General features: G+C 44.8%; 2 protein-coding genes and 1 long non-coding RNA gene across 4 annotated transcripts in view; all 3 read left to right on the forward strand.

The window, feature by feature from the left end:
- LOC135394620 (uncharacterized) overlaps positions 1-17,573 on the forward strand; it is a 259,083-nt gene that overhangs the window by 153,123 nt on the left and 88,387 nt on the right. The window lies entirely within an intron of this gene.
- On the forward strand, positions 2,660-3,578 carry LOC135396146 (uncharacterized). The gene is made up of 3 exons (XR_010423329.1): positions 2,660-2,918; positions 3,201-3,233; positions 3,524-3,578. It is a non-coding gene; the product is annotated as an uncharacterized LOC135396146 (long non-coding RNA).
- Positions 13,689-15,175, forward strand: LOC135396147 (cystatin-1-like). The gene is made up of 3 exons (XM_064627179.1): positions 13,689-13,939; positions 14,015-14,119; positions 15,025-15,175. The coding sequence occupies exons 1-3, from the start codon at positions 13,733-13,735 to the stop codon at positions 15,139-15,141; spliced, it is 429 nt and encodes a 142-aa protein (XP_064483249.1). The 5' UTR covers positions 13,689-13,732; the 3' UTR covers positions 15,142-15,175.

Here is a 17,573-nt window from a genome sequence, read left to right on the forward strand (position 1 = left end):
CATGCACATGGGGGAGGTGCCTGCTCATGAGAAGGTCTACAATTTCACGAAAGACTATAGACAGCTGCCATGCTTCATTGCCATGAACAGCTGCCGTGCCATACATGATTGTCTGTTTGTCGACTGTGCATGTTTACACGCATTTAATCACCTTGATGTACATACATATATGGACCTCACTGTGATTATATGCAATATGCTGGTAATTGTGAATACACAGTTACCAGCGTATTGCCACGAACCCAGCAGTTTTATTCAGCGTTATACCCTTTACACCCCAATCGCCATGAGGGTGTTAAAATACACCTTAAAAGGTGTGCGCCATGAACATTTTGATTTACACCCTTTAAGGTGTAAAACGATTTAGAGTGTGTGGAGGGAATTTTCTAGTACACGTTCCACTCTTCGCTCCGTGGGAATTCGCAACTCAGAGGAGTCGCGTAGCAAAAGCACTGTTAGGCACAAAGAGTTGGTGTCTTCTCGCAAATTTGCGCAGATCATTGCGGAAGCAAACCCGAAATTTCCCTCGTGTAGTAATGCCAACGGTGTCTTCGTCTCCCCCGTGGTCTCTGCCACTGCCCTCGATCTCCCCCGGCATTCCGGAACTCAACGTTAAAGAAAATCAAGTGTCACCGTCAGTCCTTCGCCAGATGTCACTGGACATGATGCTAAGCGTCTACGCTGAGCACACTGCCGTCTACACCGACGGGTCCTCTACACCTGTAAGTTCATCGGCCGACTTCGTTATTCCATCGGTCCAGGTGTCTCACGGGTATCGCCTGTCACATTGCACTTCCTCGACGTCCGCAGAGCTTTACGGCATCTTGTCGTTCCTGCGGTATGCTCTGCACGAAGCTCCGCCAATGTGGGTTGTATTCACGCACTCCAGGGCAGCCCTGCAGTACATAGAGAGCATGGGTGTACGAGGTACATTGGCTCCAATTGTCACGGACATCCTCAGCGACGCTCAGCGTCTCTGCAACGTAGGTCACTTCATCATTCTTTCAGTGCATTCTGGGGCACTGTGGGCTAAGCGGAAATGAAGAGGCTGACAGAGTGGGTGTTAGTCAGACTGTTTGTTGTCATGTCCAATGAATCCCTCCAACTAGTATGACCGAGCTTCTGCTGAAGTTACCATTGCTTCAAGCAGTTAAGGATTGCGAACAGAGTGTAGTTGCACACAAGAACAACCACTTTTAATTCGTGCTGAACATTATATTACAATTTATCGTCATTTTTCATTCAGGTGTTAGCAATGGAAATCAGGGCAAAAGCAACTGCAGTGTTGTACTGAAAACTGTTTTTTCATGTAGGCCGTTATTCCTCCTGTATGGGCAATATGCAGACGAATACAGATTCATTTATTGAAGGAACAAGTGAAAATAGCACAGTATAGAGTGACTAGAAATCTGTTGTGCCTGAAGTAAGCATCAAAGTGCCTGAAGTAAGGCCAAAAACACATCACAGACACGTCCCACTCCAATCTTCTCACTCTTGAATGAGCAACATTTGCCTGTGTCGTGAAAATGGTCGAATATTTAAAATGAGTTTGAATCAAGCAGTCGATAGTACGTGTGTGGTTGAATATGTAGCCCCGAATAACTTAGTGATGAACAGCGAAAATGAATATTCTATTAACTGACGCGTTATTTTTCTTGGTAGATAGTTGCAGAGCTCAAGAGTTTGAAACTGGAGGATTCCAAGAGCCATTGTAACAAAACGGGAACTTGGTGTAATAAAAAAGAGGCGGGGTTGAGCTCGGGGTGCTGTAAAACGACACATACGCCGGCGTTGCGTGTGAATGGGACATTAAGCGGCGTGCACGGCTCCTAGCGTTTTGTATATACCGTCAACCCTCAATTTATGAACGGCGTGCGTTCCTCGAAAGAAAGGTTAATAAAACGAGGTATTTATAAACCCAGGTTCACAGTGAGTGGGGGGACATGAAAGTCCTAAAATGATATACCAACTGCGTTGTGACATTTTATGTAACATTTGTATTCCCTTTACGGCTACAGGCATTCATTAAACTGGGATTTTAAACGGTGGAATATCGGGGCATTACCATATATTTAAGTCCATGCTCTGTCTTTTTTTCTCATCCTCGAGGAAAATCCACAGCTTATTTTCCACAGAGCGGATATTTGCATACCAACGCGGAGAAGGATAGAAATAATGCTCGGACTGCGTGAAGTATATGGCTAAATGGGAAGCTTCTGGCGCTCGTCATCCCTGTCTATTTCTTCTCTCTTTAAAGGGACTGTCGCATCCGGAACCGTGGTTACGAATCCAATACCAATGTGTTCGGTACACTAGCACGAGCTATTTGCCAAATTTTCTCCTTCCAAAACGAACCGGGTGATGAGGAATCGAATTTAAAAGATCCGGTTTCGTTTTGATCCTCGAAAGCGCCAGCGCCAACAACATCGCGTGACGCAAGGTCGAATCTGGCTAATCCGCTGTGAAGGACGCTGTCGTCTGCCGCCAAGTCTGGGGCTGCTTTGTTTTTTTCCGGCACGTCGCCCGTATTCACATGTGACACTTTCTAGTGACTCGGATACTATCGCTACGCTTGCATCCTTCGCGTGGGATGTCGTTTGGAAACCGACGCAGCGTTCCCGACTCCACGGAAACTTCCTTCGAAAACCTCGATGTTTGATTTCGCACGCCAAGGATACAGCTACAGCCAGACCACAGACGAAGCGAAAGTTGGAAGCAGCTACATCACTAGCGGGTATCCAGATGAAGCAAGGAGTGTTCATGCTGTCCGTGTATGCTCCTCGCATTTCACCGATAATGTGTATCTGGATGAGAACATCATGGAAGTGCAACTTGGATTGACACAAAAAAGGAACGAATTGAAACTTGACGCCGTTCCGACAGTGTTCCACGAACAAAGCGAGCCAGCAACTTCGACAGTAAGTCACAATGTCTATGTAGTTTCCCAATCGGGTCTGTCACTCTTGCGCGTGAGTAACTTAGCAGCAAAAGACGAAATCGGTACAACGTAAGGTATCCCCTAACCTATGATTAATAACTAGATAAATAAAATACAATAAACAAGTTCAAGTGATGTCATTCATATGAACGTGATTGACTTTTGTCGTTGTCGGACGCGTTATCATGAAACTTTCACTGTTACTGAACCTGTGACTTTTGTGGAATGTGGTAGACATGATTGGTTTTCATGTGTATTACAGCTGCAGGCAGTTCGACAGGGTCAAGCGCAAGTGGTACGTATATAACTTAAATACATATAATATGTGTTTACAATTTTTGGACACAGAACAATTCGCAAACTATGAACCCCGATCACTAAAAGGAAGAACTGACGCTGTTTGTGTGCTGGTGTTAGAAACAGGCACTATACAAACAGTACCTCTGTCCGTAACATAAGCGCCATAACCCACTTCCCAGTTACCTTTTATCTCTCTGTTTGTGAACTGTTTGTGTGCTGTAGGGCGGCGGTTCTTGCGGTTGTCGTAGCCAACTTGAGGTGCACTTTTGACGTTCTGTGTTATAGAAGGACCAGGTGCTGCTGATCAACTCCCGTCCATCCATGAAACGGCATCAAACAATGTACGTGTGTGCATGGCAATTTTGCTGAGAGACCTGGTTTTTACACTAATGCCTTTATGACGCCTCTGACAAATTAGGATCTTCCAGAACAGTGCTTTCTTCATCCAAGTTCAAGAAGTAAAGAGAATGACTTCATGGCTTCTACTGACATCTCACAGCTACATGCCAAGACAAAATAACTTGACAGCAGGAAATGAAAAGAAAAAAAAAAAGGTCCGTTTCAGGTCCACCCAAATCTTTGTGCAGAGGCTGACAGCAACAACGCTATTGTGAGATGATGAATGATGCTGATGCAGCGTTGAGATTAAGCCCTTGTTTCCTTTTTTGCAATGCTATACATTACTGCTGGTTAAATGTAAAATGATGCACCTACCTCCAGACATTAAAGGGGCTACCAGAGATGTAGTGTCAATTCAACAGAAAACCTGCATGTTCTACGAGGCACTGTCACATAAGCATTGGCCAAATTTGCTGTCCTGTGAGCTTTGATAGGATATGCCGTAGATAGTAAGAGGCCTCTTACTGTAAAAGGGAGGTGCATTAATCGAGTAGTGGGGTCTGAGGGCATGAGGGCCATTTCAGGATGTACTAACCCTTCTAAAATTTTACACTTGGTTATGCCCAGAGATCGATCCAGATCCCCCCCAACACCCCGAGTTTTTTTCCTGTGTACCACTGTTATAATGAAACCGTCCAATTTACTGTCCAATCGTCCCGTTTTCATTGCAATTGAAGTACTTACAAAACTGTTTATTTTATTTTTTATTTTTGTGAGTCCCCGCTTCAGATCCCAAGGGACATTGCCAGTGTGGTGCACGCTGATAACTGTCTGTGCATAGCAAATAATAAATACCTGTGCATGAAGAGTTGGATGTGGACTTGTGCAATGGCTCTTGAATGGACAACACTCAGTCAACACAAAGATTTATTCACATTTGCGTAACTTATTGCCTGTCATTATAATAATTATTGTAATACATAGACAAGAGGTAATGCTCTGCCAAGGATCTCTGAAGTTACAGTCTTCAAAGCTGTTTTGAAGACAGTGGTGCTAAAAAATTGGATCAATGGCAGGTATCAAAATTTGTTTTGCTGTATCAAGGAAGAACAATCTTCCGTGGGAATGACAAATTTTGGACATTCCCAGACAGATGTATGACTTACTATGATAATGAGGTGTAACTGTACCATTAGTGAGTTATGAAACGTTACCTGAAATTATTTGACGTGTTATATCCCTCACATGCTATAATACTGCCAACGATAAGAAGCATTACACTATCATTAAAGGTATAACTGTCACTTATGGCCAGGTAGTTTATTGCTCCTGCCTATTCCTTTGCACGTCTCGGGATTACTGTGGTAACACAGATTCTGTTTCACACTTCTCAATTGGAAACTACGCAAGTCTATTATGGTGTAGGTGTGAACAGGAAATGAGGCACATTAAAGATGATAGTCCTGATAGGACCAGGATAGAAAAACGTTGGCGAATCATGCGGACGACACACCCAGGTATCTGTCGTCTGTTTCTCGGTCCAAGGAATCTCCAAACTCAGCGTGTAAACACACAATAAGCAGTGAACCTAACGTAGCTGTAAAAAGAAAGGACACTTTCCTAAACACGTAGCATAGTAATTTCCTGACAATCATTCTAATTCTAACCCGGCCCTTGAGTTGCACAGTTGGTTAGAGCCTTCGTAACTTTCATGGGGCATTCGTCGTGTGTGCAAACAACGACGACAACTACGAAAATAAGGATTGCTCGACGTGCCTATCTATCGTGGGCACAGTAGGCGAAGACTGTGATCGTCGCTGCAATACTGCGGTAGATACACCACTAGAAGTTCTGGTCGATGACAGGGAGCTGGGAACAAAGTGTGATGCGTGCGTGTGGTGCGTGCCGTCATTGCACAACTCTACCACTTCACCAGCACTGCAGCATATAGGTACTCATCCAGTTCCTGAGGAACACATACGCCGCACAGACACTTGGATTGTTTCGTGCGTCGTAGTGTGAATGTCACGGGATTAAGTATTGATCACTCCGATCATGAACGTACCTAAAGCAGTGGTCCTGAGGCTCGTTCTGTTGCGCTAACGCAGCTGCGGCACGTACATCACCAGCGACTTGCAGAATAAGCGGATCCGTCAAATATGGGCCATCATCAAACATGTATATTCGTCACGGGAGCTATTACTAAAGGCATTTGAACAGCACGATTCGCCACTTCCGCGTTCCGAGTCCGCCATCTCCGTATGTGCCTTCGCCTTCGTCTCCCTGACCTTGCTCATGCAAGCTGCAAGCCGCGGGGACTCCTCTGGCTCGCCGCGTTCTTATTGGTCAGATTCCATGTGACGTTGCTAAAGATTCTCAGCAGGGAGTTCCGCTTGACGCCCGCTTCCGTCGTCTGCTGTAGCGCCGCTTACACACGAATTATGCAAAAAGTATTCCGTCGATCGGAACGGGACTTTCGGAGTCATGGTCAGTGAAGGACGGGGAATCTCATTTCACTGTGGTTTCGGAATCGATCTGTGGTCGATGCGACTGTCCCTTTAAGGTCAAGTTAATGGCGCGGAATCGCCAGCTTACACAGGGGAGTCGTTGAGACAGTTGCCTGTCCATGATCCCAAGTTCGATTTTGCTGCAACAAATCAAGGAAGCTTTTTAGTGTAGGTACCGGAAAGCCCTGAGTACTTTATGCACTGAGGCTGCAGCGGTGCCCCCGCCCCCCCCCCCCGGCGAGCGCGGAGATTGATGGGGGGGGGGGTAGAGGGTTGTGGATAAATCACTGACCAGAGACAAGACCTACGCATAGTGGCCAGGACCATCCAGGCCCTCTCCCCTACGCCCGTGCAAACTTTCAATGAATGTCCTCTTTTTCTTTCGTATCATTTCGTTTTCCTGCTTTGTTATTTCGGGATGGAGACTCATGTCGGCAATGGGACATGATGCTGTTACAACGCTATAGTAACTGCAAGTATCTCTCCGCACTCTCTTTCTCTGTGCTTGCGGTTCTGCAGATTGTGTACTCCTGCAGCACGATGAGTTTTGCTTACGTTGATACGGTGATTCATCCATAGTCACGCGGCAGGCAAATTACACTACAACGAGAACGGTCTGACGGCGGCGTGGCGGAGTGTGCGGTATACAGCCGCTCCGTTTAGTTCACCTCCTCTCTCCCGACCAGTCAGCAGCGCCCTTCTCCTCTGGGTGCTGTGCTGGCTAGCAGTTATAAATGCGCCACCCGGCGCCTGACATAAAGTGGAGTAAGTTCAAGCTGGGAAAGGGCCGTATGTGTCGAGGTAGAAGGATCATACCCATAGACAAAACGAATCGAACTGCCTTATTTGGGACGGCCTCTAATTTATTCGTGTTTGTTACCTGATATATGGGTCCATTTAAAAGCAATGTACTACCGATGCTCCTTGGTCCTTCCCTGGCGCAATGCCGCCGATACCCCGACAAACGGCATTCACCTATATCTGTTCGCTGATACACTGGAAGACCACCTACTGTTATTCCTTCGAAATCCTCGGTATACGGGGTTCCTGAAACTGTTCCTACGTTATGCATTATTGAAACTCTTTCAAGAAATGGAGCGGCAGACCCCTCATGGGTGTCACTCAGCTCCAGAGATTGAGAAGTTACCCGTCAAAAAGAACTCGTTACAAGTCAAGTTACCGTGCGAAAAATGTAACTAAGTTAATAACGAAGTTCTTCAGCCTGAAACGTAACTCGCAGTTACTGAGTTACTTAAAGCAAAGAAGGAGTTACTTCCAAGTTACTTCGGACGCAAAATAGCATTACGCAGGTGCAGCGCGCATGAGCCGTTGAGTTAGACCTTGAGTTGCCTGCGGAGGAGTGCAACACTCTTAGATCGTTTTCGTTTATGTCCAACAATAGACCTCTCCCTGTTTGTGAACAAATGATGTCATAGTGTTCGACAGCGCCACAAATTTGATAGAATTGAACTACGCTCGAAGCTAGAGGTGAACAAGGTCGCGCCCGAAAGCCACGGTCTTGAGGGGATTACGATATGGTCCCTTAAAGGGACGCGACCCTTCGTCCTGCTTTTCGTTCAATGGGAGCCAGAGAACAAGTGCCCGTTCGTGGAACCCAGCCCTCTCCTTCCGATTTCTTTCGGTTTCAGTCTGTCTACCAATGTCATGATGACGTTTCGCTGGTAGAGGTCTATTCGAACGCTTTGCATCTTCTCTGTGGGTGCACAATGGTTCAGCTTCATTTCAATGGCAGCGGTTCTTACTTCCTGAATAAAATACTGTCATTGATTGAATATCACGTTTCATGGCAAAAAATGCAAATGGCAAATGCAAATGGAAAAAAATGACATGAAGGAACTGGAGAGAAAGCAAGAAAATATGTGGACGTGAGTGAAAAGCGAGTTAAAAGTAACTTGGAACTTAACTTAGGTTACTTTGGCAAAGTTACCTGAAAAAGGAACGAGTTCCTCTGAAAGTTACCACGGCGCAAAAATACCGAGTTAAGTTACAAGTTACCAAAAAAGGAACTTAGTTACAGTAACGAGTTACCTCGAACTCTGCTCAGCTCCAATGTTTGTAAATAAACAGGAATTTTCTCTCTCTCTCTCTCGCCTACGACGTGTCCCTTTTTCGCTTCGTGTAAGTGGGCTGCCAAACGAGGAACCTTTTTCAAATTCAGACTCATAATACGAAAGAAACCTGCGTTCCCACAGTGAAACAGCTAGGTGACCACCAAAAGAGAACACTCTTCCAACACGTGATTTCACCTCATACGTACAATTAAAAACCGAAATAAACATGAGTTAAATTGCATCCGCTATGCTGGCCGATTCAGTGTTCCGGAAATTATCATTAAAAACAATATAACATAATGTTACTATAAATAACAAGCAATCGAACGGGGTGCAGAGAGAACTGAGAACGAAACTTACGCTGGTCAGAAGGAGAGGGAAAAGTCAATTGAAACGGAAATCGGAAACGCCGACACACACACACGCACACACACGCACGCACGCACACGCACGCACACGCGCGCACGTTAGATGATGATGGGGTGGGCGGAACCGCTGAATCCGTGGAGGAAGTACGGCATGCTGTTTCTTTTTAATATCTTTATGCATGCGTGAGATAAGGTTTGACTAACCAACAGCTACGTGCCAGCACGCTACGCGCCAGCGTAAGTTTCGCTGAGAACTCCCGTAATTCAAAAATATATAATTAAGTTGTACTTTCCACAACTCATTATAACTTAAATTACGCGAAAGTTGCCCATATATTTCTCCTTAGCGTCGGCAATTACGCAACGCGTGGCGGTATGCAGCGCACCGGAGCAGAAGCAGATCCCTCAGCTCGCTCTCGTTCCATCTTTCCCACATTATCCTTGCCATCGCGTTATTACATCAAGGCCTGGAATACATCGTTCCTGTCGTGCGGCGTATCTCTGCCATGTAACACCGTTCCACGGCGTCGCTTGCGCGAAATATATTTTACGCGCCACATTGTGCAATATTAAGCGCCGGTGAGGAGTTCCAGAGCACTCACGTATGTTTATCTTCGCATGGGTGAGTAATATTTAAAACAGCGACGAAAATTGAGTTTTCGAGGCGTTCGGAGATTAGGAGGTTAGCAGAGTTTGGTGAAAGCTTGACACGAAGCGCTCATGAAAAAAAATAAAAAATAAAATAAAATAAAAATAAACACCAACAAGAGTGAAGGATACGTTTATAAAATTTTATAAGTTAACTCAAGAAGTTTTCATGTACATTCTCAGTTAAATGTAAAGTTTGAAATACAGTGGCACAAAGTCATTTCAGTGTAAAAAAGAAAAAAGTTTGAGCCGGAAGCAGTGTATGCCGTGGTCTTTATGGCCGGGAAACGATTCGGTCGGGGATCGGTGAGGTACTAGGTCTATCCCTTCGAGCAGCACCACTTCCTCACGTCTGTATCCAATCGGATTTAAAGGCACAGACAACCGTGTGTGTCCGTCCGTAGCCTTATAAGGCCACGTCGGTGACCACGTGCTTCAAAATTTTCCGCAAACGACGGCCCTGTATGAAGCTCCTGTATATTCAAACGCGTATCACGCAATGCCCAAATATGCAGCTGATTTTTATGGTGTTGTTTTGTCTGGCGTTTGGTACACGCCAACAATTAGGCCGACCACGCGAGCACAGTATATTTTGTGCGTGTGAAAGTGAATCTAGTGGCGCCCACCGGCTACAAGTGCTCAGCTATGACAGACAACCATGTGCACATAATCCCAATTTAATATGTTGGTTATTGCGGCCGTTCTACCGGCACCGAACCAAAATAGAGACATTGAGAAGAATGCAACATACGATTATACGTACAAAGTACACGCACGCGAAACGGCAGTTCTTCGCATGAAGAAACCTCACGAAGATTCTCTCTGCATTTCGTACACGATAACGTTAATGGCGTAAAGCCTCGTCCCCACCCAGGCTTTGGGTTTGTGAGCTGATCATTTTCATTACGAAAACATTGCGAAGCGACGGCCCTTCCGCGCAAGCCGTCATCCCTTCTAACCTCAGCTTCGGTTGCAGCCACGAATGCGATAGTATAGATATCTAAATGAAAGAAGCTGTTCCTGATGCGGCATATATGTAAATGCGCGAAACGTTATCTCTTCTTCAGAATACACGCAACGCAGATGTGGATTGGAATAGGAGTCCTGTTTCTAACGGATGGTTTAGTTTCGATTAGAGGAAAGTTTCGCAGATGAAATGTGAGATTCGTGCTAGGATTTGGTTCGGTAGTTCGCGTTCGCATGTACAAATGATGACTACGTGGTGGAACAATTCAAAGAAGCGCTGCGAGCGCTGAAAACGTGGTACCTCGTGGAAGAGGTAAACATTGTTAGAAGTGCGCGCGAGTACGATTATCCACGCGACATCCTCGTTTGCCGATAGAAATATCCGCGCGTAAACAGTGCATCCTTGCGGTGCGTGCAGGTATCCGCAATTCATCTGCAAGTAAGGCTTAATGTCCAAAAGCGAATCGAAATTGGGATCGAAGCCATCGCGTCCATCAGTGTCCCTTTAACTGCTCTGTTTAATTATTGGGCTGTGGATGACATAACGTTCTTTTAGAAGGTTGACATGCTGAAAAGTAAGAACGTTTGCAACATACATTTTCGTCAGAGAGACTCCTTCCTACAAATGCGAATCTGCGGATATACTGAATGTCCGCAAGGATGTGAGCTCATTTTAAATAGCGCGGTAACCGACGCAGTCGCGGATCTCAGATAATTTCTATTATCCGATTATCTTCAACGCTAAAAATTCGGACACCGCTGAATAGTATAGTAGCAATTGTCGTCAATGGCGTCATTTTTCGTCGTCTTCTTATTTTTGTTATCATACATTACTTCCGTAAGCGGATGTTTAGTTATGAAATGAAACAATTAAGGTTCTGAAAGGTCAAAGCATTGCAGTGGTCGAAGCAAGTGAGACAGCGACGACTGCCATGTTTTAATCTGTCGTGTTCTTAGCCACCTTGAGGCTCTTATTGTTTGTTTGCTTTTGTATTTCAGCCTCAGACTCGTTACTTTCTACCAAGTAAAGGCTAGTCTGATTTTCAAAATATTCGTCATATCAAATCAGATTTAAGACGATGGAGATGAGTTAGTTAGTTACTTAGAAAGTAAATTAGTAAAGTAAGATAATCGTTTCCACTCTAGTAAAATGAAGGAAATGGTGGAAACAATTAGGGGAAAGCGAATTAGTCCTGAGATATGTCTGTTGCTATAGTAGCCGCAACATCTGGGCGATACTGTCAATAAAGAAAACTAGAAGGAGAGTTGTGGTATACAGTGATCGTCAATCGTAATCGACGCAGAAGGGAGATTCGACATTCAAAAGCAAGGCTCTCCGTCCGACCCTCCATTCCTCCACGCTCTTTATATATTTAATGTTTTTTATGGAGCGAATGCACTTTGCATATGCTGCTTTGGGAAAACGGTTCAGTTCCGGTTCAGCTACGCAGTAAAAAATAACGGTTCAAAACCGGTTCAGTTCGACCTATAGTGGAAGGAGAATTGGCTGCAGATAAAATAATTCTCGTTTATTCTCTTCAAGATGTCAAACAGGGGCAGAAAAAAAGAGCGGTGTTATGAGGTTTTGCCAAGTGGCTTAGAGATAAACGAGCCCGTCTGGCGCTCCGTCACATTGTTGTGATGTGAGGTTGGTGGACAAGTAAGTACAATGAAGTTGACCTACGTAACAGCAAGTCGTCGAGTATTTCCGGGGAAAGACGGGATCCTTGATCCGAGAGTATTAATTTCGGAGTTTTCAACCTAAACACCGATGGGTGCCGTATATTGCGCAGTTGAGCTCTTGCGATATGTGCTCTTGAAGTCCAAGTAGTCCTTTTTGCGATTCAATTCAGTTGAGTGACACAATATAATGATTTCTGACTCAGCAGAACAATGGAAACGTGTTGTCGGTGACATTTCAACTTCCGCTATACGTTGTTATTAGAGTGTGCTACAGTTCTGCTATAAGGACTGCGTCTCACGAATGAATTTCGCTCTACAACGTCTTTCGTCTGTTTTTAAATGAACGCTCTCGTATTTTCCTTACTACGAGTATATTGCACGTTAAGAACAGCAGCACCTGAGAGAGTGCGCGAGGAAATTTCGTCAGAATTTCGCAAAACTGTGTATGATCAAGTAATGAAAATTTTAAAAGTTATGCCATTATGTACCAGCCATGGATAGCGAAATCTGCAATGAATTAGTATAGTACTCGCTGTGAACAGTACTCGCTGCAGTACAGTTAACCGATAATCAACCGTTACTCGAAGCAGATCTTGCGTTATAGCACTTTCCAGGATCGGTCCCGTATAATGCTAGAGAGATGCATTAACACCAGCTCCGTGGCATTGTGGTTAAGATGATCGCTTTTCACGCCGAGACAGGCAGGTGACGCGGGTTCGAATCCTCTCACCGGCTGTGCTGTCTGAGGTTTTCCCTGGGTTTTCCGAAGACTTTTCAGACGAATGTCGCCACAGTCCCCCTTGAAGTCGGCCCAGGACGCATACTAACCTCTCTGTCCCCTACTCCTTCCTGCTGGCCTCTCTCCATCTATCGACATCTGTACGCCGCTCATAGCCACAGTTGCTTCGCTGCGCCAACACAGAATTAAAAAAAAAGATGCATTAGACACGGACTGTTGTTTGTCCTTTGTACCGAAATTCGGATGTTCCCCACAAATGTTAAAGCTTGGGTACCATTTCGAGGGGTGCAGTGGTCCACCGATGCCACCGAGGGACCTGGTGATCATGCTGTCAAGAGGACACAAACGATCTCTTGTTTCATAGATGGCGTCACGACACCACAGAAATGTCGCTACTCCACGCAGTGAATTCCGTACTGGACTTCTGACTGCGAGACAGACTTACTTGTTCTTTCACGTCGCTCATGCGTCGACTGCGGATGAATGTGGTCTTATTTTCGACACGACCCGTTAGCGACACAAGCTGAGCTACAGTAACACGATGCTCTGTCCAACCCTTTCGGGCGACCATTGAGCATATCCACATCTTTCACTATCGTGGACAGAAAATAACCAGCAACTGGTTCGCATTTCATCATGGTTTATATTTCAGTCTAACGCACTGGAGACAGACGTGCGATGTTGTGTCACTATATATTTCGAAACTGACACATGGAAAGGGAGTGAATAATGGATGGATCTAGGATACTGAAACAGAAGCGGCGTACGATATTTTAAATTTGATCGTACCGGATGCATCGGCCACACTTCACCATCATTACGCCAAGTCTTAAAGGAAATGCAAATTGCTTTTTTCCTTATTGTAACGTAGGTTGCAACACTCAACTTGCGAGACGGTTTAGTGTAAAAATGTTTTTCCAGAACATCAATCTGGTCACGTAATTCTTCTGTCACGTTTATGCCACACACAATGGAATTAACTTCACTTACAAACCTCACGATAATTTGATCTCGCTTTTAATCATAAAACGAAATATGATTAGTTTTCAACATGCTCAGTCTTGATCGACGACGATTGTCATGGAGACATGACAATAACACCATTGTTCGGTGCAGTTAATGCTATTGAGCTACTCTTACCGATATCCACATTCCGTGTGATCACTGGCAAGATGGGAGTCGTACGATTTGCCGTTGTTTTCCTTGCCGTTGCCATGATCTGCGTTGCTAAGAAAGCCAAGGACAATGGCTGGACTAAGAAGGATGAATCGAAACCATTTTATTTGGCGCTAGCTCATATCGCTGCTTCAGAGTATTCCAAGACACAGGGTCTTAGTCACTACTACACAGTCAAGAAGCTTCTTAAAGTGGAAGTACAGGTAATTAGAAATGCGCCTTGCGACTTCAGTCTTTCATGTCGTGCTAACAATTGATTACTTTTTATTTTTTGACAGACGGTTTCTGGTGTTAACTACAAGCTGAAGATGAAGGTAGCTCCATCCACATGCAATGTCGACGAAAAATACAATAAGAAGACTTGTAAGCCACAGAAGAATGCCGTGAGTGCTTGACGTGTAGTTACATCTTAAGATATAATACTCGAAGTATCACTTTTTCTTTTTTTTTCCTTGACACCTTCAGCCCTATCTAGAGCACCCTGTCATTTCAATACCGTGGCAGATCTGAAGAATGATCTGAATGAAGACCTGTTACTCTGCGTTCAGAGCTTGCTAACTGCTAGCACGTGATCCGTGCAAGCAGGATGGCGTGGGTGTTCCGTGAACCTTTTCTTCAACCGTGTTACGTTTTATAGCTTCTTTGCATGCACATTTAGCACTGCAGAAGTGGAATTGCACACTCCGAGCAACTTAAGTAGTTATCTCCTATGCATTATTTGTAGAGCTTTTCTGTCATATGTTTATATCAATAAGCACTATTTTTCACGTAGAAAAGTGTGGCATACAATGAAGAAATACAAGAGTAGCGGACAATTGTAACTATCCTTGACACAGAGCGCTGTTAACATAAAATGAACCATACAACAGCATCCCGTCCGGTGTAATTTACTCCGTATCGCTGTCAGCCAATCAGAGCGTAGCCCGCTTAGTCGCGTAGGTGGCTTCTGAACAAAACACATATGCGAACAGAATGTCACGGTAACCCATTCAATTCTTCCCATTGCTCATTGGTGCCGCCACGCTGGCCTAGTCGGAAAGATACATAGGGATTCTGAGTCGGGATGCGCTTACGGTTCTCTGTAACTATCTAATTTACACAGTTTGTTACACAGTTTATTCACCTGTGCAGTTCCTGCAGTACCTCAAGCATGCAGTTCCTGTTCTTTGTATATATATGCTTTTTGCGAAGGCATGTTATGTACCATCATATGTCATTGGTATATGCTCTAAACTGCAGTGTTCTTGCAACAGAGCGCTCTAACAGCTCGTGCTTTAATGTTGTACAGGAAGCCAAGACCTGTACAGCTGTCATCCACGTTCCCCCAGGAAATACGAATGAGGTTCTGAAGGAAGAGGTAACTGAGTTCCACTGCAAAGCAGGCAGCAAAGCGACCCTCCGATAAGAGACAACTTCAATAAAACCTGGACATATCTACATATATAGTGTATGTATTTTGCCAGCGTCCCGAATCCCATCACTTGACCGTCTCAGCGTTGCACAGTACACGCTCGGCGCCCATGCATGAAGCGCCCAACTGTGTCACTTTAGGAGCAAAGATTTGGTTGAAAAGCATGGCAAGCCGACAATTCCTCGGCCATCTGAGCAAAGTCGGTATACCTCCACTAGGCATGTTCGGTATTGCATATATATTACTATCTATCGAAATCGAGAGCGTTTGTCAGTGTGCAGGGACTTGCAGACTTGTACGTATCTTGAGTACGTACTCAAAATACAGTATTTTAAATACTTTTTCCGGTATTTTGGTACTCTACTCAATACTTTTTGCGACAAGTATTTTTAATGTATTTAAAATACTTTTTTCGGTATTTGTTACTCAGTACTCAAAATACTTTCCTTCCTCGTCGAGCCATATCCAGCTCGCTTCCCGCCGTGCCGAGATTTTCAGCTCACTGGAATTTAACCCCTTTTTCTTCTTTTTCTTTTTTTCGGGAATTCGCGAACCTGTCATTTATCCTCATGTACAATAGGCTGGTCCCAAGCCTGGCCTTGCTTGTCAATAGCCAACTTCGTCCGAGAACCGTTCCTATTCATATTGCCAGGTGAATCACCAGGGGATTAGGTACAAGGTAATCTCGGCATTTATTTCCTTGGTCATCAAAGCAATAAACACGTGGCAGAGGTTGAAAGACCCGAACCGACATAGAGGAGGGATTACGAAGTTTTGGGTCAGAACATATCAACAAAGTTTACTTGGGTTCACCAAAGTTCACCAAGCATTACTTGACACCAAGACGTTGCAAAGATATGCATGGCTGATGAAGTTTATTCCTTTCATTTGTAAGGCCACGTTCAGAATACGCGTTTCACTTACTGCTAATACTAAAGTACTTTAAAGAGTATCTTAAATTCTTCTTAGAGTATTTAGTACTCTACTCAAATTACTTTCAGTTTTGAGTATTTTGTACTCTATTTTAAATACTTTTGCCGTAGAGTATTTAGTATCTTATTTTAAATACTTTTGTGCAGTATTTTGTACAAGTCTGGCAGGGAGTATTCCGCAACAAGACGCAGTATGCAAATACAGCATTGTACTACACGGTTCCATTTTATTCAGCACACGCATCACTTTGCCTGTTTCACCATCTGGATAGTTACCACAATCAACAGCGAGACGTAGATTGCCGAAGGTGCAATATGCCCACTACGAATACCTCTTGCTCTCATAACACCCTGGAGGATGATACGCGAGACATGAGTACCTGTGACAAGTCGCAAACATAACTGTCCGTTGCGACCCAATTCGGTCGATTGTCCAGATGGGCTTGAACGGCATACAAAACGCCGAAATGTTCAATACATTTCACCGTCAACAAATGAGTCAATACAGCATTGTCAGGAGGCGAGCAGCGTCATACGTATTTTTTGCGTACTAAACAAATATGGTGGACCATGTGGCTGAGTTGAAGGAAATTGGGTATGCATGCATAAAGAACTTTATGAATGAACCAATGCATTCTCTGCCTAAGGTATCCACAATTGTTTTAGCCGAGATTTGCCGATCTGCAGAAATAAGGTCGTGGGTACTTTCAGGTGTCGACACCACTGGAGGTCTCCTTGATCTTCCGACGTCTCCGGTATCAAAATCCCCATGCTGAAAGTTCGCACACCAGTTCTTCACGGTTCGGTATGACGGGCACATGTCACTTAATGTTTGCATCATGCACTCGTAGATTTGCCTTGCAGTTTCCTTGTGCGCGAACAGGGACGTCGCAGCCCGAAGTTCAACTATACTTCAACCTTTGAAAGTTTCATGCTTGTAGTAGGGATAGCCCGCCATATAACTATGGCCTGAGCAAAAATGATCGCTCCGCGATACAAACCTACAATTTCCCTTCTTCCTCTGTTTCGTCTCACTCTTTCTGTCTACGACGGCGAGATCGCGTCCGTATATCTGGAATAAGTCAGGCCGAAAACTTCTCAGCACGCACCCCGTACAACCCAAGCTGAATACCAAGAGTTCGTTGGCCGCCGTTGTCGATCTCCCTCCACGGCCCGGATCGTCAAGTTGTCGACGCTCCGTACTCGGCGATAAATGCATCCCTTTCCTCGTGATTCATCCCAACCTCCAGCGGAAAGCCTCCTCTCGATATCCCGGTCACTTAACTTTTCTGCTTAGCGTAGCGGTGATTTTGAACTGAGAGTCCAACTCCCCGTTCGTGAAGCAATGCATCGCCTTATAAGGACACTCTCGTCTCATATCGCACGGGCTTTTGTGACACTTATGGAGCAATCATTACTCGAGCTCCAAAGCAAAACTACAGCAATACATGCAAGAACTATGACAGAGAAACATTCCCCCAATCTGTGACACAG

Source organism: Ornithodoros turicata, chromosome 5, assembly GCF_037126465.1.
Source record: "Ornithodoros turicata isolate Travis chromosome 5, ASM3712646v1, whole genome shotgun sequence".
NCBI classification, from domain to species: domain Eukaryota; kingdom Metazoa; phylum Arthropoda; class Arachnida; order Ixodida; family Argasidae; genus Ornithodoros; species Ornithodoros turicata.

Coding starts and splice junctions, on each gene's coding strand:
- LOC135396147 (XM_064627179.1), top strand. CDS start 13,733: ATGGGAGTCGTACGATTTGCCGTTGTTTTCCTTGCCGTTGCCATGATC. Junction 13,940..14,014: donor TTCTTAAAGTGGAAGTACAG/GTAATTAGAAAT, acceptor ATTTTTTGACAG/ACGGTTTCTGGTGTTAACTA. Junction 14,120..15,024: donor GTAAGCCACAGAAGAATGCC/GTGAGTGCTTGA, acceptor AATGTTGTACAG/GAAGCCAAGACCTGTACAGC.